The 23,830-nt window shown below is 41.3% G+C and overlaps 1 protein-coding gene across 12 annotated transcripts in view; it reads left to right on the top strand.

The window, feature by feature from the left end:
- GBF1 (golgi brefeldin A resistant guanine nucleotide exchange factor 1) overlaps window positions 1-23,830 on the top strand; it is a 323,893-nt gene that overhangs the window by 220,236 nt on the left and 79,827 nt on the right. For all 12 annotated transcript variants that reach the window (XM_077454491.1, XM_077454487.1, XM_077454489.1 and 9 more), the window contains 7 exons: window positions 2,725-2,848; window positions 3,114-3,239; window positions 5,503-5,585; window positions 10,616-10,852; window positions 12,672-12,765; window positions 13,937-14,113; window positions 14,234-14,298. In XM_077454491.1, coding sequence (XP_077310617.1) covers window positions 2,725-2,848; window positions 3,114-3,239; window positions 5,503-5,585; window positions 10,616-10,852; window positions 12,672-12,765; window positions 13,937-14,113; window positions 14,234-14,298 — 906 coding nt within the window. The remainder of the gene's footprint in view (window positions 1-2,724; window positions 2,849-3,113; window positions 3,240-5,502; window positions 5,586-10,615; window positions 10,853-12,671; window positions 12,766-13,936; window positions 14,114-14,233; window positions 14,299-23,830) is intronic.

Below are 23,830 nucleotides of genomic sequence, written 5' to 3'. Positions count from 1 at the left end.
GTGTATATTAAAACAAATTCTTTTTTTTTTTTTTTTTTTTTTTTTTTTGTTTTGAGCAAGGTTTGGAATGTTTAAGGCCTCTTAGTTTTTTATGGGTCTGCCCTGTTATTACACAGGTGCTAAGCTATCCCTCTTAGGTTTTCACCAGAATAGGTTTCCCTACTGTTCCTGTGACAGGTCAAAAATATAAATATTTTCCATCTTTTTCTGTACTGGAGAGAAAAACAATGGTGATGGTGGATTTTACTAGCTGGACCCAGGCAGAAAAAAAAGGTTAATACCATTCCTCTTTTTGTACAGTTACCACAGATAATAAACTCCTTTAATGGCCCACCTCACTATCTGTTCCCTGGACCCTGTCCCCTCACAATTACTTTGACCACCTTCCCACTCTATCCTCAACTCCCTAACCCACATCTTCAACCTCTCCCTCTCCTCCGGCACCTTTCCTTCCCTGCTCAAACATGCACTGGTTACCCTCATACTCAAAAAAAAAAAAAAAAAAAAAAAAAAACCCTCACTAGACCCCACCTGTTTGAACCACTTAAGACCCATCTCCCTGCTCCGTTTGCCTCCAAGCTCATTGAACGCCTTGTCCATGACCAAATGAGTCGGTACCTCATGGACAACAACCTTCTTGACTCCCTACAGTCTGGCTTCCGCCCACAAAATTCTACTGAAACTGCCCTACTAAAACTCACCAATGACCTACTAACTGCTAAAACCAATGGCCACTACTCCATATTCATACTTTTAGACCTCTCTGCTGACTTTGACACAGTTGACCACTTGCTCCTCCTCAGCAAATTACACTCCCTTGGCCTCCGCGTCTCTGCTTTATCCTGGTTCTCCTCCTACCTATGTCAGCACACTTTGAGTGTCACTTCCCATGGTTTCCAATACCACCTATATGCCGACGACACCCAGATCTATCTCTCCATGCCTCTACTCTACTCACCCCCTCAATCTCCTCACAGATCTCAAACTTACTGAATGACATATGAGTATGGATGTCACACCACTTCCTCAAACTCAATCTTTCTAAAACTGAGCTTGTTATATTTCCTCCTTCACGATCCCCCCCATTAATATCAACAACACAACCATTGGTCCCTCCACACATGCCAGGGTCCTGGGTGTAGTCCTTGACTCTGACCTCTCCTTCAGCCCCCATATCCAATCACTGGCTAAATCCTGCCGCCTTCACCTCCGCAATATCTCCAGAATTCGACCCTTCCTGACTAATGACACCACAAAGCAACTCGTTCACTCCTTGATTATTTCCAGCCTTGACTACTGCAACATTCTCCTTAATGGCCTACCCTTAATGGCAGGCTATCCCCCCTTCAGTCTATTATGAATGCTGCTGCTAGACTATTACATCTCACTAATCGATCTGTGACTGCCGCCCCTCTCTGCCAATCCCTTCACTGGCTTCCCCTACCCCACCATGTAAAATTCAAAATGCTAACCATAACATACAAAGGCATCCACAACATCACCCCCATCTACATCAGTAACCTCATCTGCAGATATCGGCCAAATCGTCCCCTCCTGCTTTCTAGCTCTCTTACCTCCTCCCATGCTCACCTTCAAGACTTCCCGGAGCCTCTCCCATCCTCTTGAACTCCCTGCCCCAGTCTGTCCGATCAGCCCCTACCCTGTCCACCTTTTAGGAGATCCCTGAAAACTCATTCATTCAGGGAAGCCTATCCCACACCCACGTAACTCTCCCCGAGCCACCCCCACATCAAATCATTCTCTGCAGATATTACCTTTTGTACCACCACCCCCTCCCTTTACAATGTAAGCTCTATGATCAGGGCCCTCCTGTACCTTTTGTATTGAACTGTACTGTAATTGTCTCGTCCCCCCTATACATTGTAAATCGCTGCGTCAAGTTTGGCGCTATATAAATTGTGTATAATAATAATTCCACATTTTATCTAATTATGAATGAACGTAAAGTATCAAACTTGATTTGACCAGCCAGTTTGTAAGATAGGAGGCAGTGCCCCTCAGTGAAAACTTTAAAGCGGTTGTATACCCGCACATCTAAAAAAAACAACCCTGCAAGGCAAAGTCATAATGAGCTAGTATGCACCACGTACCAGCTCATTATGAAATACCTTAGATCGAAGCCCCCGTATCGCAGCCTGGTCCATACCGAGGGAGCTGGCATCTTGCCCTCTGCATTTCTTTGGGGTTCGCAGCTCCGGCACTGTGAGTGGCCGGAGCCGCAATGATTTCACTCCTGCGCATGTGTGGGTGAGCCTTCTTCTTGGCAAGGTCCGGCAGCGTCTGCCGGGCATTCAGAGCACATTCGCTGCTGACGTCAGTGGCTGCATGCAAAGGGAATATCTCCTAAACTGTACAGGTTTAGGAGATATTAATTTTCCCTACAGTTAAGCCTTATTATAGGCTTACCCCCTGTAGGTAAAAATGACAAATTGGGGTATATACCCACTTTAAAGTTCAGATACCATAATGTTTTTCATTTTTTTATTTTATGCATATTGTTTTCATTTTACTTCAGAATTGTCTCAATATAACCTGTGCGACCTAAAGCATTTCTCGAAATAAGCGGAGGAGATCTTACATGAGTGTATGTTTTAGGCTTATCATAAATGTCTAGGGATAGCTGCATAAGGAGTGGACTGCTTTTCATCAATGTTTAATGTCAATGTCATATTTAGATGAATGAAATAGGTTGTTTCTTTTTAGGACGTTTCAATTCCAGGGTCTTAGAATTGATGAAGCTTTAAGGCTTTACCTTGAAGCGTTTCGCTTACCAGGGGAAGCACCTGTGATTCATCGACTTTTAGAGGCTTTTACAGAACATTGGAGGGTAAGTAACAGCACCTTAGTACTAATTTAATAGTAACTTAATACATTTTTACTACCAGGCACATGTTATGAAATAGTAAAGCACCGCAAGTGCTGTAGTAGTTTGTAAATTTAGTGTTTATGGTGATGCCTCAATCAGTTTTCTTTTTAGATTCTTACAAATCCCAAAAGTGTGAATGCTTCAATAAGATCTCTAGTGTACATTGTGTTTATTTTACAGCTTAAAGTGTTTTTAATAAAAGTTAAAATGTTTGCATTTCCTTCAGAAATCAAATGGGACTCCTTTTGCACATAGTGATGGCTGCTTTGCTTTGGCCTATGCTGTCATCATGCTGAATACTGACCAACACAATCACAATGTTCGCAAGCAGAATGTTCCAATGACTCTGGAGGTAAGATTAGGCCAGAAATTCTGTAATTCAGGTTTTTTCCAAACCTCTTTGAAAAAAAAAAAAAAAGCTTTTTTAACCACTTCCCGACCAGCGCACGACGATGTACGTCGACAGCATGGCACGGGCAGGCATATTGGCGTACATGTACGTCCAATATTCGCTCCCGCGCTGGTCGGGACCCCCGTGAGTCCGGTCGCGGGACCCGCAGACTCGATCGCCGCGGGCATCCCCGCAATCGTCTCACGGAGCGGCCGAATGGAGGAAATGCTGTATAAACAACATTTTCCCATTCTGCCTAGCAACTAGTGACGCTGATCTCTACTCCATGTGATTGGAGCAGAGATCAGTGTACACTAAATGAAAGCCCAACCCCCCCACAGTTAGTAACACACCCCTAGGAACACTTAACCCCTACACTGCCACCCACTGGTTAACCCTTTCACTGCCAGTGTCATTTACACAGGAATCACTGCATTTATATAGCAATGATTACTGTATAAATGACAATGGTCCCAAAAATGTCCGATGGGTCCCCCACAATGTCGCAGTCACAATAAAAATCGCAGATCGCCGCCATTACTAGTAAAAAAAAAATAATAAAAAATTATTAATAAAAATGCTATAAAACTATCCCTATTTTGTAAACGCTATAACTTTTGCACAAACCAATCAATAATCGCTTATTGCGATTTTTTTTTACCAAAAATATGTAGAAGAATACGTATCGGCCTAAATTGAGGGAAAAAAAATTTTTTTTATATATTTTTGGGAGATATTTATTATAACAAAAAGTAAAAAATAATGCGTTTTTTTCAAAATTGTCGCTCTATTTTTGTTTATAGCGCAAAAAATAAAAACCGCAGGGGTGATCAAATACCACCAAAAGAAAGCTCTATTTGTGGGAAAAAAAGGACGTCAATTTTGTTTGGGAGCCACGTCGCACGACCGCGCAATTGTCAGTTAAAGCGACGCAGTGCCGAATCGCAAAAAGTGGTCTGGTCTTTGACCAGCAAATTGGTCCGGTCTGAAAGTGGTTAATTAATCGCAAATGTGATTGAAAATGAAAAATTAGAAGTGTTGTATTCAAAATACTATTGCTTGCTATTAAAGCGGTAGTAAACCGCACTTTTAAAAAAAAATCCTCTGCAAGGTAAAGGCATAACTGGTCCCGTAAAAGCGGGCACGCGCCAAGCTCCGTGAGTCGGGTCGTGGGTCGAGGACTCGATCGCCTCATGGGGAGGAAGAACGGGGAGATGCTAATGTAAACAAGCATCTCCCCATTCTGCCTCGAGACAGTGTCGCTTATCTCTGCTCCGTGCGATCAGAGCAAAGATCAGTGATGTGCCATACACAGCCATGCCCCCCACAGTTAGAATCATGCCCCTAGGACATGCTTAACCCCTACACTGCCACCTAGTGATTAACCCCTTCACTGCCAGTGTCATTTACACAGGAATCTGCATTTGTATAGCACTGATTGCTGTATAAATGACAATGGTCTCATAAATGTGTCAGAAATGTCCAATATGTCCACCATAATGCCGCTGATTGCCACCATTTAAAAAAAATATATTAATAAAAATGCCATAAAACATTCTATTTTGTTACGCTATAACTTTTGCGCAAACCAATCAATCACGTATTGCGTTTTTTTTTTTTTTTTTTTACAAAAAATATGTAGAAAAATATTGGCGTAAACTGAGGAAAACAAAATATTTTTATATATATATATTTATTTTTTTTTTTTTATTTTTTTTTTTTTTTGGGGGGATATTTATTATAGCAAAAAGTAAAAAATAATACCTTTTTTTTTTTCAAAATTGTTGCTCTTTTTTTGTTTATAGCACAAAAATAAAAACGACAGAGATGATCAAATACCACCAAAAGAAAGCTCTTTGTGGGGAAAAAAAGGACATCAATTTTGTTTGGGTGCAACGTTGTATGACCGCGCAATTGTCAGTTAAAGCAACGCAGTGCTGAATCGCAAAAAGTGCTCTTGTCAGGAAGGGGGTAAATTCTTCTGGGGCTGAAGTGGTTAAGAAGCTATATCGGTCCCTCTTGAGATGCTCCCTTTTTTTTTTTTTTTTATATGCATCTACAATTCCCTAGAAAGTTTGCCAATTTCCCATAGGCAATACTTCAAAGCAAAAGATTGTCTGCACTATCTGCAGCTAATAGAAGGTCTGAACTTTGGACACTTTTGTAAAGCATTTCCTCAAATTTTCAAGCCTTTTGTTCTGCTAATACTTTCTTTTTTCCTCAGGAGTTTAGAAAAAATTTGAAGGGGGTCAATGGAGGAAAAGATTTTGATCAGGATATGCTAGAAGATATGTACCATGCGATCAAGTAAGTATTTGTATAGCATTGTGCCAGTTTGTTCATATTTATGCCTTTAAACATTAGTGGGTGGGTATAACATTTTACTCAGCGAGTTTTCTTTTTTTTCTTTGTATGTATAGGTTCAGATTGGCCATACTATGACCCTTTGAAAATAGTGCCCTTAAAAGAGGGTTCACTGTAGTGGTGTTTTTTTTTTTTTGCAGTAGTAATTTCCAAAAAACAAACCTGCAAAATTAGATTTGGCAGTAATTGTTCTGCCCTAGATTCGGAAATACTTTTCTCAGGGATATGGCAGAGGAATGCTGATGTAGATATGCTTTGCTCAAACTTGCAGGCCCAACAACCATTTTAGGCATAGTGACAACAATTACCGACCTGTAAATTGATATAACCCTTTTTGTCCCCAATGAAGAATCCAAGGGGACACTTGATACATTGCCAGGAGACTTCTCTTAAACATTTACCATATATACTCCAGTATAAACCGAGTTTTTCAGCACATTTTTTGTGCTGTAAAAGCCCCCTTGGCTTATACTCGAGTCACTGTGCCCATCTGCAGCCTCATGCTCTTGATCTCCCGGCGCTGTGACATGCAGTCTAGTTAGTGGCTGTGCAGTGTAGCAAAGCTGTGATAACCAGAACACTGACTCACTGCTTGGAAACTGAATCAGTTTTCCCGCATGGACGACTGCACGGCCACTGACTAGACTGCATCTCACAGCGCCAGGAGATCAGGTACAAATGGCTGCAGATGGGCACAGTAGTGGGGCATGCAGATGGGCATTGTTGACCCTTGGGACGAGGCGCTTTAAAAAAAAAAAAAAAAAAAAATTGGGTCACTTTTATTCCTATTACATGGAATGTAAACATCCCTTGTAATAGAAAAAAGCATGGCAGGTCCTCTTAAATATGAGATCTGGGGTCAAAAATTGCTCAGATCTCATATTTGGACTAAAATGCAATAAAAAAAAAAATGTAATTTGAAAAAAAATTGCCTTTTAAGAGCTATGGGCGAAAGTGACGTTTTGATGTCACTTCCGCCCTACTATGTTATGGAGACGGGTGGGGGCCATCTTAGCCTCACTCGTCTCCATACCCATGCACTTAGGGGACCTGATTGCCTCCGCGGCTGCCTGACGGCTCCGCTAAGCGGGGGGGTGTGCCTTTCCCTGCCGCCAATAACGGTGATCTCGCAACGAATCTGCCGCAGAGACCACCATTATCGTAAACACGACCGGCTCCTGAAAAGATGGATATCTCAGTTGTGGCAGCAGCTGCTGCCTTACCGAGATATCCATCTTCAAACTGCCGACGTATATGTACAGGAGCCGGTCGGTAAGTGGTTAAAGGACTATCATCAGAAGAAATAAAAGCAAATTACCCTGTATAAAGCTGCCCTCCTAAAATATAATACCTCTCTCCTCTCTCTAACACCCACTCACCCAGTCCTCCACAGCTCTTTTCAACCTTTTAGCTCTCTACTTCATCCCCCACTACCCCTGCCCACTAGCTCATTCACTGACCAGGACATTGCCAATCATTTCAATAACAAGATAGACACAATTTGTGATGAGATTGCCTCTGTCCAGTTATCTCCCCTAATTAAGGTGTATTTGAACCTAAAAATCAACTCTAACGGGTTCTAGGATCCTATTGGTTTCTTCTGTCATAACTGCTTCTACATTGCATACATTTTTTTACATGGCTCTGTGCCATGACATAACTCTTGTACACTTGTGTGGGAGCTGACGTCATTGCGGCCAATCGAGTGGCTGACCAGTTGGAACCTGGAAATTAGACTGGGAGAAGATGGAGACACCTGTGACAAGCAGGAGCTAGCACGGCCCTGGATGATATCTTTTGACATACAAGTCTTTCATAATGTGCTAATAATGCTGTGCATTACTAGCACACTATAGCTAACAGTTCCTGCAGTTTAATTCCGTTTTAACGTACCATCTCTTCCACCACATTGAACGCCTCTTTTTTGGCACTGTCACTATAGAGGAGGTTGCTAAACTTCCTCAAATGCCCATCTCACCTCCTGCCCTCTGAACCACATTCCCTCTCCTACTCTAGGTACTTATATTTCCTCTCAAAATATGCTGCTAGGTTAATTGACTCTTGTCTAAATTTGCCAGTGTATGTATGCATGTGAGTTTGAGACCTTAGACGATAAGCTCTTTGGGGGCAGGGACTGATGTTAACATACAAGGTGCACAAGCTTACAAGCTGCATAAATTGTCATCTCTGTAATAAATAACATATTAGACATTTATAAGATATGGTTGCTTCAGGTTCCCTCAAGCTGCTTGGGATGTTTTGTAATGCTGTATTTATCACAGTCATTATTGGTATTACAGAAGTGACAAGTTAAAGCGGGATTCCACCCTAAAGTGGAACCTCCGCTGATCGGATCCCTCCCCCCCTCCGGTGTCACAATTGGCACCTTTCAGGGGGGTGGAGATACCTGTCAAAGACAGGTATTTTCACCCACTTCCGGGCATAGACTCCCGTGGGAGTCTACGCCATTTCCTGCCCTGCCGCGCTGTCTGTTGGGACACACACAGGTCCCAGTGACAGCGCGGAGATTTCCTATTGCGCGGCGCGGCTCGCGCATGCGCAGTAGGGAACCGGGAAGTGAAGCCGATTCGCTTCACTTCCTGATTCCCTCACCTAGAATGGTGACTACAGCAGCCGAGAGCCGAGCGATCGATCGGCCTCAGCTGCCGACATCGCTGGAACCTGGGACAGGTGAGTGTCCATTTATTAAAAGTCAGCAGCTGTAGTATTTATAGCTGCTGGCTTTTAATATTTTTTTTTTTTGGTGGAATCCCTCTTTAACTTGAAGCAATTGACTAATAAGCTATTTAAAATTTTGTCATGTGGTAGTGTACCTTTGTTTGCGAATGGAAATGCAAAAATAAATAGTTAAAAAAACAAAAACTTTTATGTAAATTTTGTTGCCATTTGTGAAAGAATAGTGCCGCTTGATGCTGAACCTCAGGATATTGCTAGCTTCTTATAATATTTGATATTCTGTTTATTTTCTTTTTCATATAACTTTGCAGGCCACATAAGCAGTTGATCAGGTTTCTGTTAGCATTGTGCTGTCGTAACTGTACCTTGTGTAGCTGTTAAGAAGCTGGGCTTCCTTTAATGCTCGCAGCTGTTTTAAAGGCAGTTAGAGCTTAAGAACTGTTCAGAAATCCAGTCTGCTCAGTAAATCCAACACCACAGACTTCAAAGATCCAGGGATTACCATGCTCAGGAGACAGGATGTGATCTCTGGCACTACTTTGCTTTCATTTCTCCTTTTCATGCTAGAAGCTTAAAGGAGGTCAGTCTCGGAATGTCGTGTGGGTGATGCACACACTTCTGCACTTTAGCACAAGCTTACCAAGCCTGGTGTGAGAATGAAATAGTTGATCTGCTGCTACTGTCCTTCGAAACAATTCATGTTGCTACTGCTCAAAGAATGACTGTTGCATTGCGCTTACTATACATTATACAATTTCCTTTAGATCTACCAAAATGATTCCATAATTAAACACCTAAACAAGCCATTCAAACTATCAATTCAGGCAGGCCCTTGCAGTACATAGTTAATGGTCGATCTAAAAGAGACTGTACACCGTATAGTCATCTTTAGTGTTTCTAATTTGACAAAACAGACCTAAAAAAAACGCAACCTCTGCTCAAAGGAGAAGTGCAGCCAAAACTCGTTTTGGTTGTACTTCTCCTATGTATCACAGAAGTGAATGCGATCTTTCCTGAGCCTGGACCGACTCGATGACGTCAGCCTACTGTTTGCTGAAAATGGGTCACAGGAGTACAGTTCGTTTTGCACTCCTGTAACCCGTTATTAGCAGACAGTAGGCTAAAGACACTTTCGGCTGAAATCACTGAGCCGGTCCAGGCTTGGAAAAAAATCACCACCATGTGGTCGCAATCCATCCACATCCCTGGACCAGCACCTGGCTCTGTTTCTCAGTGAGCCGCTCGCTCCCGCCCCCTCCATAACCCAGCGCTCCAGTGAGAAGAGAGCTATGAGAACCAAGTGATCAGCAGTGTTTGATCTCTTGGTTCTCAGCCTTCGAGCCGATGGGGGAAAGATGCAGCATTGGATTGATTCTGCATCCACCTAGGTAAGTATGAAGCCACTTTCACGCTGACGTGATTTTAGGGAATGCCTGTGTAAACTTGAGGTCTATGGACCTCAACTCACATTAAAGTCAGACCAAAGTAGTGCAGGGACTACTTTTTGAAGTTGTTGCGACTTGAAGTTGCACAGATATAAACGGTTATCATTAGGAATCATGAGGTACAACTTGTCATGTGACTTTGCACTCCCAAGTCGCAGGAAAAGTTGCACAAGTGTGAAAGGGGCCTGGTTCTAAAATAAAAAACATTCCCATACTTCTCTTTTAAGGCTAGCTGTACAAGTTTAAAGCAGTATTAGACCCCAAAAAGCAAATCTTCAATAAATTGCAGCTTACCAATTCTTAAAATGTGGTAGCTGAATTTTTATTTAGCCTCGTCCCCCCCCCCCCCCCCCTTTTATTTTCACCTTGTGATCCAGCCATCTATCTATTTTTCAAGTTTTAACAGACCACGCTGTCCAGACAAAGTGGCAGTTAAAAAGTTGAAACAAACCATTTAACACTGATAGGAGTGTTTACAATGATCAGATTTTATTAATTTGTGTAAAACCTTTATCCCAAAAGGAAACAACTGTTTGCTGTACTGCTTATAAAGTGTTAGCTGGAATTGAGGTTTTTATTTTATTTTCATTTTTTTGAGGTTTAATTTGTTAGTCAAGTCCACCCAAATCTCCTAGTCTAAAACTACCCTTGGCTTCATGAAATGCTGATTGATGGCTTTGCAAAGTTAGAGTTTTTTTTTTTCTGTTAGCCAATGTAAGAATAATTTGTATTTTTCAAAGGAATATGATCTATATTACATGCTTAACTGGCTAACTCTAATTGATTTAGATATTTGGCTCACCAGTAGGATTTGTATCTGCTTTTCTTTAGAAATGATGAAATAGTCATGCCAGAAGAGCAGACTGGACTAGTAAAGGAGAACTACATGTGGAGTGTACTGCTGCACCGAGGAGCCACCCCAGAGGGCATCTTCTTGCATGTTACTCCAGGAAGTTATGATCATGATCTTTTCACAATGACATGGGGTCCAACTATTGCCGCACTCTCCTATGTATTTGACAAGAGCATGGAAGAGACCATTATCCAGAAAGCTATTTCTGGATTTAGGTAATCATTTACGTCTAAAATAAAAAAAGCAAAACCATATTTGGTGATCTTACTGCCCTAGGAGGAGATGACTGTTTTGTTTTGAATAAACAGAGAAGGTTTTATTGCAGTCAGCGTCTATATTGATGAAATTTCTTAACTACTGTTGGGGAGACTTAGCCCTTTTACACACGGTGGGAGATTCCGACGGAATGTGTCTGATCGCACCGTTTTGTCGGATATTCCGACTCCATACTCCGATCATGTGTAGAGAATTCCGATCGGACAAAGTGGCACGCATGCTCAGATCAAATTCCTACACCAAAGCTATTGGTTACTAGCGTGAACTTAGTCCCGCCGTAACGAAATAACGCCATCACGTCGAATTTTCCGACAACTTTGTCCGACCGTGTGTGTGCAACAGTTTCGGACAAAATCCGACGGACAATATCCGACGGATTTGGTTGCCGGAGTCTCCGACCGTGTGTACAAGGGCTTACACTTCCATTCCTAACAGACATTTAGAGCAGTAAATAAATCAAGCAGTGGCTCTTGCCTTCACCCACTCTACCCAAAACAAACTAAAACGAGACAGATTTGTCTAAAATTGCACTTGAAACCTAAACTAAAACATGGAAGGGAGCATGTTGTACAATTCATATATAGGTTACTCTCCAGTCCAGCAAGAAAATATCTTGAAGAGATGGGCTATATACCTGCAAAGATACTTACCTATAATGTACTATCACTCTCCTTAGGTGCCCCTTCAGTCCCTCAACTTCAGGTTGAATCGAGTCACAAGTGTCCTGAGTTGGCTAAACAGAAAACTGTAATAGAACTTTATTAAGGCCGGGTTCACATATGTGCGGCCACGGTTCCCAGCATGGGGGGGTCCAGTGCGTTCCTGTTCACTGGGTTAAGTGTAAATCCTGTGTGAATTTTTGCCTGAGTTTGCACCTGTACCATACCCAAACACACACAGAAACCTTTTTGTCTTGCAGACCATGGCTGCCTCGGGCATGTGTGAATCGGCTCCGTTGAGAGCCAACCACACCCCCATATGTGAACCAGCCTAAAGTTTTACCTGGATTATGCCCTTTAATTTGCTTACCTTCTGCACTTGACCAACTAGTACTTTATGCTATAACTAGCTGCATCATGTACAGTATACCATGCTTGTATGTTTTATACATTGGTGGAACAATATTGCAGACAACTCAGGCACCACAGGCACATTTGAAGTAAGTATTCTCTTGGTCTAATTCAATAGTAAGGTTGCAAGAGAAATTGCCGGGGAACATAGAGATAATAGTTTTATGTTTTAATTTGTCATTGTTTGCATAATGCCAGAGCCATTTCCACAAATGATTTGGGTTGTCGTTTGGTACTGTGGTGTTTCTTCATTGTCTTTTACTGAATTCAGCTAATAACAGAGGTTGGTTTAATAAAACTGCAGATTTAAAAATCTGGTGCATCTGTGCATGATGGCCAATCCGCTTCAAACTTCAGCTTGTTCAATTAAGCTTTGACAAAAAAAACCTGGAAGCTGTTTTTTTTTTTTTTTTTTTTTTTAATGCAGAGCTGCACCAGATTTTGCGCCCTTCAGTTTTAGTAAATCAACCACAGAATATACATATCCATACTGTTTCGGTGGTGCTTCAGCAATTTTATTATTCACACCATTGTACTTCTGTGTATAGTATATACTTTCAGAGAATGGTGCCAAATAATAAAGTTAAAATAATTGGATGCCTTGATCTTAAACACCCTGTGAAGGAACGGGCTGGGTTTATAACAGTTTTGTACGCCTACCACAGACTTAATTTTGTATTTATTTTAGGAAATGTGCAATGATATCAGCTCACTATGGATTAAGTGATGTTTTTGACAACCTCATCATTTCCCTGTGCAAGTTTACAACTCTTAGTAGTGAGGTGAGATTTTCAAACTGTTAAATTGGCATGCTTTTGACTACTTTGGGGTTTGTATACCAAGTAATTAAATTTCAGTTATAGAATGAGCCCAGTGGAATGAGTCACTCCTTGGCTTGTGTCTCTTGACGTTTCTGTTGGGGAGATCTCCCTGCTGTAACTCCTAGCTCTGTATGCCACCTACCTGTACATTCTAGAGCTCTACATCCACCTCCCATGAGTTTTCACATCTCCTTTTGCAAACTTCACAATGAAAAAATAAACAAAAATATCTTACAAGTATAGTGACATTCTCTTGTATTGAAAAACAAGGAGGAGCGTATAGCTCAGCAATAGGAAAAAACTCTGGGAGGAGATTTCCTAAGATCAGTGGGAACAGTAGGGACTATTGCGGTATCAGATAATATTCAATAAGAAAGAATTTAAATTTAAAATTAAATAGAGTTTTATTTTAAATAACTACACAAAGAATATAAAGGAAAAATCTTGCTTAAATTAATCCTTTGAGGCTTTCTCATAACCATTCTCTTGTATTGACTTCTCTGTTCGCACCTAAGTGTTACTGAACTTTTTTTGGGCGATAGGAGTCCTGTGGTTTTGTGTGCATGATTTTGCAGAGATTTGTCCCCTGACAACCGTGGCATTATCACACCGCAATTGGGGTGCCATTGAAAGTAACGGGATCACAAGTGTGTCCAGTGCCGATTCCACACCCCCCCCGATTCGGAACGCCTGGGTGTGTTGGCTTGGAAACTCGGGTCCAGAGATTTTATCACCAGAGTCCTAGTAGCCATAACTCCCCATCATTGAACAAAAGCTGAACTATGATTTTTGGTTGATTTATTGTCTCTCTAATATACTGAAGCAGTTGGCATATATGTTGCCATGTATTTGATCCACATGGTCGTGCCTATTTTCTTGAAATGCTACTGCTGTTCTTCCATGTGCATGTCTACGTTTAGTTTTTATTGTCTTTGCAGTTTATCAGTGTGTTCTTAAATGCATTCTTTCAACTCAGAATGACCATAATAGTTCTGATCAAGAACTCTTACACTATATAATATCTTTGATGATTGCCTTGTATTTTTAGTTTGTTTTATTGAAGAAGCAGTGTATTGTAGATATGTTTTAATGGTTGAATTTGCCAGCATTTAAGTGTTTACATTTGGTTTAGGCTGTAGAGAATCTTCCTACTGTTTTTGGAAGCAACCCAAAGGCCCAGATAGCTGCCAAAACTGTTTTCCACCTGGCACACAGACATGGCGATATTTTGCGTGAGGGCTGGAAAAATATCATGGACTCCATGTTGCAACTCTTCAGATCTGAGCTGCTGCCAAAGGCTATGGTTGAGGTAAGTTGCTTGAGTTAAAGCTTCTATTCTGTGATTTTGCTACTGCAGGGTGAAAATGATTGATCAAGAAAAAAAAAACCCTTGGACATTGTTATTTATTTGACTTGTAAACCTTTTCAGGTTGAAGACTTTGTTGATCCAAACGGCAAAATTTCTCTTCAGCGGGAAGAAATCCCTGCAAATCGGTGAGTGGAATATTGTTTGCATTAAGGATTCAGATACTTCCTTATAAGATGTCATTAAAATTTTACGTCTTTATTAGATTGGTCCCCCCAGTAATTCAGTTGTAGGTGCAATCTGGTGGGCCAAGTTGCCTTATTTCAATCATTTCCCTTTTGAGATCAATAAAGTATTCTGAATCAGATTTTTCTTAGGAATACTGATGCGGCAACTCCATCCTCCAGATAGTATTGCAGATAATCTTGAGCTATTCTTCTCATCCTCCCATGTTCCTAGAAACCTATAATACATCAGCAGCCCAGTATCAGTGGGATTCACTTATGTTGGTCACAGAAGGCAATCTGTACCTTAGTATTAAAGTCTAGAAACGTTACAGTTGGTGTTCCTGAGAACTTCTCCAGCATTATGACTTTATTTTAGTAATTAGATATTTAGCAGTTACATTTTTAATAAAAATTCTTGTCCCTTGAGGAAACAATCAGTCTTCAACATTCAGGTTATACTGCTGCCTACAGAAGGATTATAAGTATAGCCTAAAGTGGCCCGACCCTGACTGTAACTTTACTTTGCCAAACCATGTCTGATGGGTTAAAATCCCTTAGGGCTCTAACCATAGCTTCAGATGATCCCGTGCATATTGAATTCATGAAGCAGATGGCTGTAGATTTAAGCTACAGTTGTGATGGTTTGATCAAAGCTTCTTGCCCCTTTTTTTGCTGTCACTGCGCTTGGCCAAAGTGTTGGATTGCAGAAGCTTTGTGCAAAAAGGGTTGGCTTTGAATGATTAAAGGATGACTCAGCGGACCACATCTGTATAATAATAATGCTACTGATGACAAGAGCACCCATCTTCTGCTTCCAAAAAACAAACAAACATAGGGAACAGACTGTGAAGTCTTTTCCCTCTGATATTTAAGCATTCCCTTTTTTTTTTACCCACCCCCTTGACCGCCACATGAAGACTACCCCCTTGGGACTCTTTCTGTACAGTAAACTTAGTTGTTGGAGGAATCCTCCTAATCAACATATGGAGCATCGGATGTTTTGGCTGTCTCTGCAGCATTGGCCATCAGATTGGGGGCTCCAGGAAATAAACTGGACAGGTTTGTCTCCATGTACAGGAATACCCAAACAGAAGCATTGTATGCTCTAGTGGTTCCATGGGATCAATATACCCTGATCTATGCCTTTCCTTACCTGAAACTTCTTCCTCGTCTGCATTGCAGGATCAAGATGAAGAGCATTCCAGTAATACTACTTGCTCTGTACTGGTTTTGGTGGATGTGGTACACCAACCTAGTTAGATCTGTGACTCTATGCTCTGCCAGATCATCACCATCTTCTGTGCTGAGATCCGATGTGCCATGCTGCGGCGTTGCTCCTGGCTATCAACATAGAAGGCATAAATTGCTTAGTTTGAGTCTCGGGGCTTCCGCTTTAGGAGTTTCTCTGTAGAATGAATTCTCTTTTTCCAGAAGATGGGTGTGAAACAAAGTTTGATTTGCAGTACTATCAAAGGTCAGATTTCTGCTCATTCATTTTTAAATTTATTTTTTAATGGCCATTGATCTCTCAAATGTAGCTTCCCTCATTTGGTTTCCCTGTTACCCTGTGGGATCTGCATCTGGAAAGCTGTGCTTCAGAAATTGCTGCTTTAACTCATAAGGAACATTCCTCTTTCTAGTCTCACTCGTAAGGTAGTTTTCCTTGTAGCCATCTCCTCTGCAAAAGCAAGTGTCTTTTTAATGTTTTTATTAAAGAGGAAGTAAACCCTAATGAGTTTACTTCCTTTTTCATTCCCTGCAAAGGTAAAGCATAATGGACTACTATGCATCGCATAGTAGTCCATTATGTGTCACTTACATGAAACAGGAGCCAGCAATGTCACCGCTGTCCCCTGTAGTCCGGCGCATCTATCTTCTTAGTGGGTCTCGCTGCTCCGCCGCTGTCATTCGCACGGGAGCCGACACGCACGGCATATCGCCGTTGACAGGTGCCGCGCTCAGTGCGCCTGCGCGACGCTGTCTATGGCGCATGCGTCGTAGACAGCGGTGCCTGTCTTTTGCCAAATATCTTCTAAACAGTGTAGGTTTAGGAGATATTTCTTGGACCTACAGGTAAGCCTTAATCTAGGCTTACCTATAGGTCAAAGTGTGTTTGTAAGGGTTTACATCCACTTTAATTTTCAATATACAGTACAAAATGTATACAGATAAATTATTACATAACAAATGTAAATACATTTTCCTTTTTCCCTATCCCTCTGCCCCCCCTCCATATTACAGATAATTCTCCACATATTTTTTTTTTTAAGATGTGTATATATATGTGTATATATATATATATATATATATATGTGTGTGTATGCATATGTGTGTGTGTGTATGTATATGTGTATATATATATATATATATATATATATATATATATATATATATATATATATATATATATATATATATATATATATATATATATATATATATATATATATATAAAGTTTGTGGGTACTAGCTCCGCGGGACTAAGTGCATAAACCGGTATAAGGTGAAACCAAAATATATTTATTTATAATTAAATCAAAAAATAAAGCTTTTCTTCAGCATACAAAAAACATAAATTAAAGTCCTCTTATCTTCAGCACAAATAATACGAAAAGAAAGCACCTACAGTTCTGTAGTCAGGTCTTCACCAAAAAGTTGCTTTAGAGTCCTTGCAGAGATCTTTTTGCAGCCTCCAAAGCGGCAAAACAGCAACACAGCCAGACAGCTCCTCAGACAGGTGTTCATCTCCTTCTCCTCCTCACCACCACCTCTCTACTACTTCCTGTCTTATAGGCTGTCTTCTTGGAGGCTGTTAACCCCCTGTGGGCCGAATCCCTGTGGTCAGGGAGGGAGGGAGGCTCTTTCCCACCCAAATGTCAGTTCAGAGCCTCCCAAATTCCGGTTCCCAACTAACTCTCTTAAATATAGAGGACCGCGAGTCAGTCTTCTCCCAAAACTATCCCCGGAATTTGTCACCCATTTTTGGGTGACCTCCTGAGGCCTACCACGATTCCCTTTAAAGGGACCACATCCCGAATATAGGCGCTACATAGCACCCGTCCAGGACCCAACCTTGGCGTCCTGTACATATCCCCCCCCCCACCTCAAAGCGGAGGTGTTGGGGGCACCATTTGACACCATACAGTGGACCCGGGAGAGGGCATCGGCATTCTGATGTAGTCTCCCGGATCTGTGCTCCACCACAAAATTCAACTCCTGGATAGACAGGAACCACCTCGTTACTCTGGCATTCGTGTGTTTATTTTGCCTCATCCAGGTCAGTGGGGCGTGGTCGGATACCACGCGAAACCTTCTGCGTAGGAGGAAATACCGCAAGGAGTCCAAGGCCCACTTAATGGCAAGACACTCCCGCTCCGCCACTGCTTAGTTTTTCTCCGCTGCCGTCAGCTTTCTACTTAGGAAAACTACGGGGTGCTCTTCCCCATTGATTACCTGCGACAGGACTGCTCCTAACCCCTCATTTGAAGCGTCTGTACTACAAAATCCTTAGTAAAGTCTGGAGCAACAAGCACCGGATCCTGTCTTAAGCTTCTGAAAAGCTTTTTCGGCATCGTTATTCCATTTTACCATCACCGACTTTCTGCCTTTGGTCAGGTCAGTCAAGGGTGCAGCAATGGTGGTAAAGTTGGGGATAAACCTCCGGTAGTAGCCAACTATGCCCAAAAACGCTCTGACCTGCTTCTTGGTTAGGGGACGGGGCCAGTCCTGTATGGCTTTCACCTTACTCATTTGAGGCTTTACCAGCCCTCTACCCACAATGTACCCTAGGTACTTGGCTTCCTCCACCCCAACTGCACATTTTTCTGGATTTATGGTGAATCCTGCTCTTCTCAGGGAGTCTACGACTGCCTGAACTCGGGGAAGATGTGACTCCCAATCAGGGCTGAAGATGACGATGTCATCACAATAAACCGAAGCGTACAGATGATGTGGATGCAAAGTTTTGTCCATGGCCCTTTGGAACGTAGCGGGGGCAGAGTATAAACGAAATGGCATTCGTTTGTACTGGAATTGGCCTTCCGGGGTAGAGAAGGCAATTTTCTCCCTAGCTTCCTTGGTCAGGGGAATCTGCCAGTACCCTTTCGTGAGGTCCAGCGTGGTAATATACCTGGCAGGCCCCAACCTCTCAATGAGCTCATCTACCCATGGCATGGGATAAGCATCAAACTTGGAGATTTCATTCAGTTTTCTAAAATCATTGCAGAAGCGAAGAGTGCCGTTGGGTTTGGGTACCAACACGATTGGACTCGACCACTCGCTCTGCGATTCCTCGATGACATCAAGCTCGAGCATTCTTTTGACCTCTTCAGACACTGCCACTCTATGAGCTTCTGGGATACGGTAAGGCTTTAACCGAACTTTTACATATTCTACACACACAGTGGGGACGGAAAGTATTCAGACCCCCTTATCAAAAAAAATAAATAACCCCATATTGACAGAAAAATACAATTGTTGTGTTTTTTTTCAGATTTATTAAAAAGAAAAACTGAAATATCACATGGTCCTAAGTATTCCTTTGCTGTGACACTCATATATTTACAGTGCCTTGCAAAAGTATTTAGCCCCCTTGAACTTTTCAACCTTTTGCCACATTTCAGGCTTCAAACATAAAGATATAACATTTTTATTTTTTTGTGAAGAATCACCAACAAGTGGGACACAATTGTGAAGGGGAACGAAATCTATTGGATAATTTAAACTTTTTTAGCAAATAAAAAACTGAAAAGTGGTGCGTGCAAAATTATTTGGCCCCTTTACTTTCAGTGCAGCAAACTCACTCCAGAAGTTCAGCGAGGATCTCTGAATGATCCAATGTTGTCCTAAATGACTGATGGGGATAAATAGAATCCACCTGTGTATAATCAAGTCTCTGTATAAATGCACCTGCTCTGTGATAGTCTCAGGGTTCTGTTGAAAGCGCAGAGAGCATCATGAAGACCAAGGAACACACCAGGCAGGTCTGTAATACTGTTGTGGAGAAGTTTAAAGCTGGATTTGGATACAAAAAGATTTCCCAAGCTTTAAACATCCCAAGGAGCACTGTGCAAGCGATCATTTTGAAATGGAATGAGTATCGGACCACTGCAAATCTACCAAGACATGGCCGTCCCTCTAAACTTTCAGCTCAGACAAGGAGAAGACTGATCAGAGATGCAGCCAAGAGGCCCATGATCACTCTGGATGAACTGCAGAGAACTACATCTGAGGTGGGAGAGTCTGTCCATAGGACAACAATCAGTCGTACACTGCACAAATCTGGCCTTTATGGAAGAGTGGCAAGAAGAAAGCCATTTCTAAAATATATCCATAAAAAGTCTCGTCTAAAGTTTGCCACAAGCCACCTGGGAGACACACCAAACATGTGGAAGAAGGTGCTCTGGTCAGATGAAACCAAAATCAAACTTTTTGCCCACAATGCAAAACGATATGTTTGGCGTAAAAGCAACACAGCTCATCACCCTCCACACACCATCCCCACTGTCAAACACGGTGGTGGCAGCATCATGGTTTGAGCCTGTTTTTCTTCAGCAGGGACAGGGAAGATGGTTAAAATTGAGGGGAAGATGGATGCAGCCAACTACAGGACCATTCTGGATGAAAACCTGTTGGAGTCTGCAAAAGACCTGAAACTGGGACGGATATTTATCTTCCAACAAGACAATGATCCCAAACATGCAGCAAAATCTACAAAGGAATGGTTCACAAATAAACGTATCCAGGTGTTAGAATGGCCAAGTCAAAGTCCAGACCTGAATCCAATCGAGAATCTGTGGAAAGAGCTGAAAACTGCTGTTCACAAACGCTCTCCATCCATCCTCACTGAGCTCGAGCTGTTTTGCAAGGAAAAATGGGCAAGAATTTCAGTCTCTCGATGTGCAAAACTGATAGAGACATACTCCAAGCGACTTGCAGCTGTAATCGCAGCAAAAGGTGGCTCTACAAAGTATTAACGCAAAGGGGCCGAATAATTTTGCACGTCCCACTTTTCATTTTTTTATTACTTAAAAAAGTTTCAAAAATCCAATAGATTTCGTTCCACTTCACAATTGTGTCCCACTTGTTGGTGATTCTTCACAAAAAATAATTTTTTTTTATATCTTTGTTTGAAGCCTGAAATGTGGCAAAAGGTTGAAAAGTTCAAGGGGGCCGAATACTTTCGCAAGGCACTTCTAACTCAGGTGCTGTCCATTTCTTCTGATCATCCTTGAGATGGTTCTACACCTTCATTTGAGTCCAGCTGTGTTTAATTATACTGATTGGACTTGATTAGGAAAGCCACACACCTGTCTATATAAGACCTTACAGCTCACAATGCATGTCGGAGCAAATGGAAATCATGAGGTCAAAGGAACTGCGTGAAGAGCTCAGAGAGAATTGTGGCAAGGCACAGATCTGGCCAAGGTTACAAAAAAAATCTGCTGCACTTAAGATTCCTAAGAGCACAGTGGCCTCCATAATCCTTAAATGTAAGATGTTTGGGACGACAAGAACCCTTCCTAGAGCTGGCCGTCTGGCCAAACTGCGCTATCGGGGGAGAAGAGCCTTGGTGAGAGAGGTAAAGAAGAACCCAAAGATCACTGTGGCTGAGCTCCAGAGATGCAGTTGGCAGATGGGAGAAGGTTGTAGAAAGTAAAGTCAACCATCACGGCAGCCCTCCACCGGTCGAGGCTTTATGGCAGAGTGGGGGCCGACGGAAGCCTCTCCTCAGTGCAAGACACATGAAAGCCCACATGGAGTTTGCTAAAAACAAAACAAAAACAAAAAAACACATGAAGGACTCAAAGATGGTGAGAACTAAGATTCTTTGGTTTGATGAGACCAAGATAGAACTTTTTGGCCTTAATTCTAAGTGGTTATGTGTGGAGAAAACCAGGCGCTGCTCATCACCTGTCCAATACAGTCCCAACAATGAAGCATGGTGGTGGCAGCATCCTGCTGTTGGGGGTGTTTTTCAGCTGCAGGGACAGGACGACTGGTTGCAATTGAAGGAAAGATGAATGCGGCCAAGTACAGGGATATCCTGGACGAAAACCTTTTCCAGAGTGCTCAGGACCTCAGACTGGGCTAAAGGTTTACCTTCCAACAAGACAATGACCCTAAGCACACAGTTAAAATAATGGAGTGGCTTTACAACAACGCTGTCAAAAAAACTGTCAAAACACCCCCATCAAATCCTTCTCTGCAGCTATTACCTTTTGTACCACCACCCCCTACCTTTAGAATGTAAGCTCTACGAACAGGGCCCTCCTGTACCTTTTTGTATTGTACTATAATTGTGTTGCCCCCCCCCCCTATACATTGTAAAGCGCAAAGTAAACTGGTGCTATATAAATCGTGTATAATAATAACTCGGTGACTGTTCTTGAGTGGCCCAGCCAGAGCCCTGACTTAAACCCAATTGAGCATCTCTGGAGAGACCTAAAAATGGCTGTCCACCAACGTTTACCATCCAACCTGACAGAACTGAAGAGGATCTGCAAGGAGGAATGACAAAGGATCCCCAAATCCAGGTGTGAAAAACGTGTTGCATCTTTCCCAAAAAGCCTCATGGCTGTATTAGATCAAAAGGGTGCTTCTACTAAATACTGAGCAAAGGGTCTTTCTAGGTCAAGCCTTTTTTTTGGTATTACTCCTTTGGCTGCATTTAACAAAAACTGAACTATTGTATTCTTATATTGTTTTATTGTATCATTTGTAATGTGGAATAAACCACTCCACAGATAATCTTGTACCTCCGTTTCAGTAATCTCGACTATCTTTTGCCGCACCTCCCGCCAATATTCCCGTATCTTTGGGCATTCCCACCATAAGTCGGTCATAGTGCCATGCAAGTTACAGCCTCTCTAACACAATGGAGATTTCTCTGGTTGATATTTGTGCTTTATACACCATCTAGCCAGACATTTATATTTCATCTCAATGGTGTTACTATCTACCGAATAACAGTTTTACAGCTCTCAGTATTTTATTTATTTGTTGCTCTGTTAATTGTGCCCTGTTCCCTGGTAAAAAAATAAAATAAATTGTGCCTGTTAATGAAATTAAGGATGAATTAGTTTCCAATTTTGCTTGTCTGTGCAATCTATCCCAAACTCGGAAAACATTTCTAGTTAGTTTGGGGACTTTTTCATTTAGTGTTCTATATTTATGTGGCACCCACATATTCTTATTTAATTGTGTTTTACTCCGTGTATTCTCTACCTCCACCATTCTTTTATTGTTTGTTTTTTTTTGTTTGTTTTTTATCCTAGTCTACTCAACCATCCGTGCTAACACTATCGCATCATAATATCTTTTTATATCTGGTGCAGCCAACCCTCCCATGTGCTTTATCCTTACTAAAAACTGTGTGCTGTATCCTCGGTTTCTTATTTTGCCATATGAATCTTGATATCATTGCTTTTAATACTTTCAAATATGTCTGGGGTAATGTTATTGGGATCATCTGAAACTTGCATAGTATTTTTGGGAGTATTATCATCTTATTTTCGTCCTATCCAAGAGAGTGGTCTTATGGCTATTATTTTAAGTTCCATCTTAATCTCGTTTAATGGATATAGTTTGATATAATTTTCTTATACAAGAAGTTACTTTTATTCCAAGCTAATTTAAATCTGTTTTCCCCCATGTAAAAGGGAACGCTCCCTGCAAAGCTTTGTTACCCGTTTATTATATTTGAGATTTAATATCTCTCAGTTATGATCTGGGTTAAGGTGTCCGTTTAGTATATTTTGATATTTTGTATCTCTCGAGTTCTCTGCTGTTCTCGGAGATATTTGTTCTCCCCCATGTGGCAGCTTAATATATCATGTAGATCACTTCTCCCATTGAGAATAGATGTGATCTACAAACGCTCTGAGAATCCTGAACGGCTTCTGTTTCTGTAATCTCACGATAGCTCATGAGATTTCAGTATCAGAACCCCAAAGTTAAATACGAAGCATTCCACATACACTGCACATATTAATAAAATATTAAAGATATAATCTCCCTAACCAATAAAGAGACACCCCATAACTGTAAAACATTACAATGATTAATACATAAGCATAACACATGTGCACATTTATGTGAATGGTGTAATCTGAAATGATTGTACTTTATTTATCATGCAGACATGTACCATTCATATAAAAACAATAAATATATATATATTAAATAGTTCTAAATAATTTTAAAAAGCATAACAATAAAAATATTGTTAAATTATAAATTAAATTAAATATTAAATATTAAAAATTAAATATTAAATAAATTAAATAAATTAAATAAATTAAAAATATAAATTAAAAATAAAAATACAGTCACTGCCCTATGCGAACTGCTGGGAGTGTCAGTGAAACGTTAATGACACTCCCAGATCAGTTCGCATATTGCAGTGCGATCTGCAAACTCGGACAGGAATCAGATCGCATGGTGTGAACACCCATGCGATCCGATTCTGCTGCGGACCAAAAAAAGGGTCCTG

This window comes from Lithobates pipiens, unplaced genomic scaffold, assembly GCF_037356315.1.
Source record: "Lithobates pipiens isolate NorthernLeopardFrog02 unplaced genomic scaffold, aLitPip1_a1.2 Scaffold_25, whole genome shotgun sequence".
NCBI lineage: Eukaryota > Metazoa > Chordata > Amphibia > Anura > Ranidae > Lithobates > Lithobates pipiens.
Note: the sequence above shows the minus strand (reverse complement) of the source record. Positions and strands in the feature narration are given on the sequence as shown.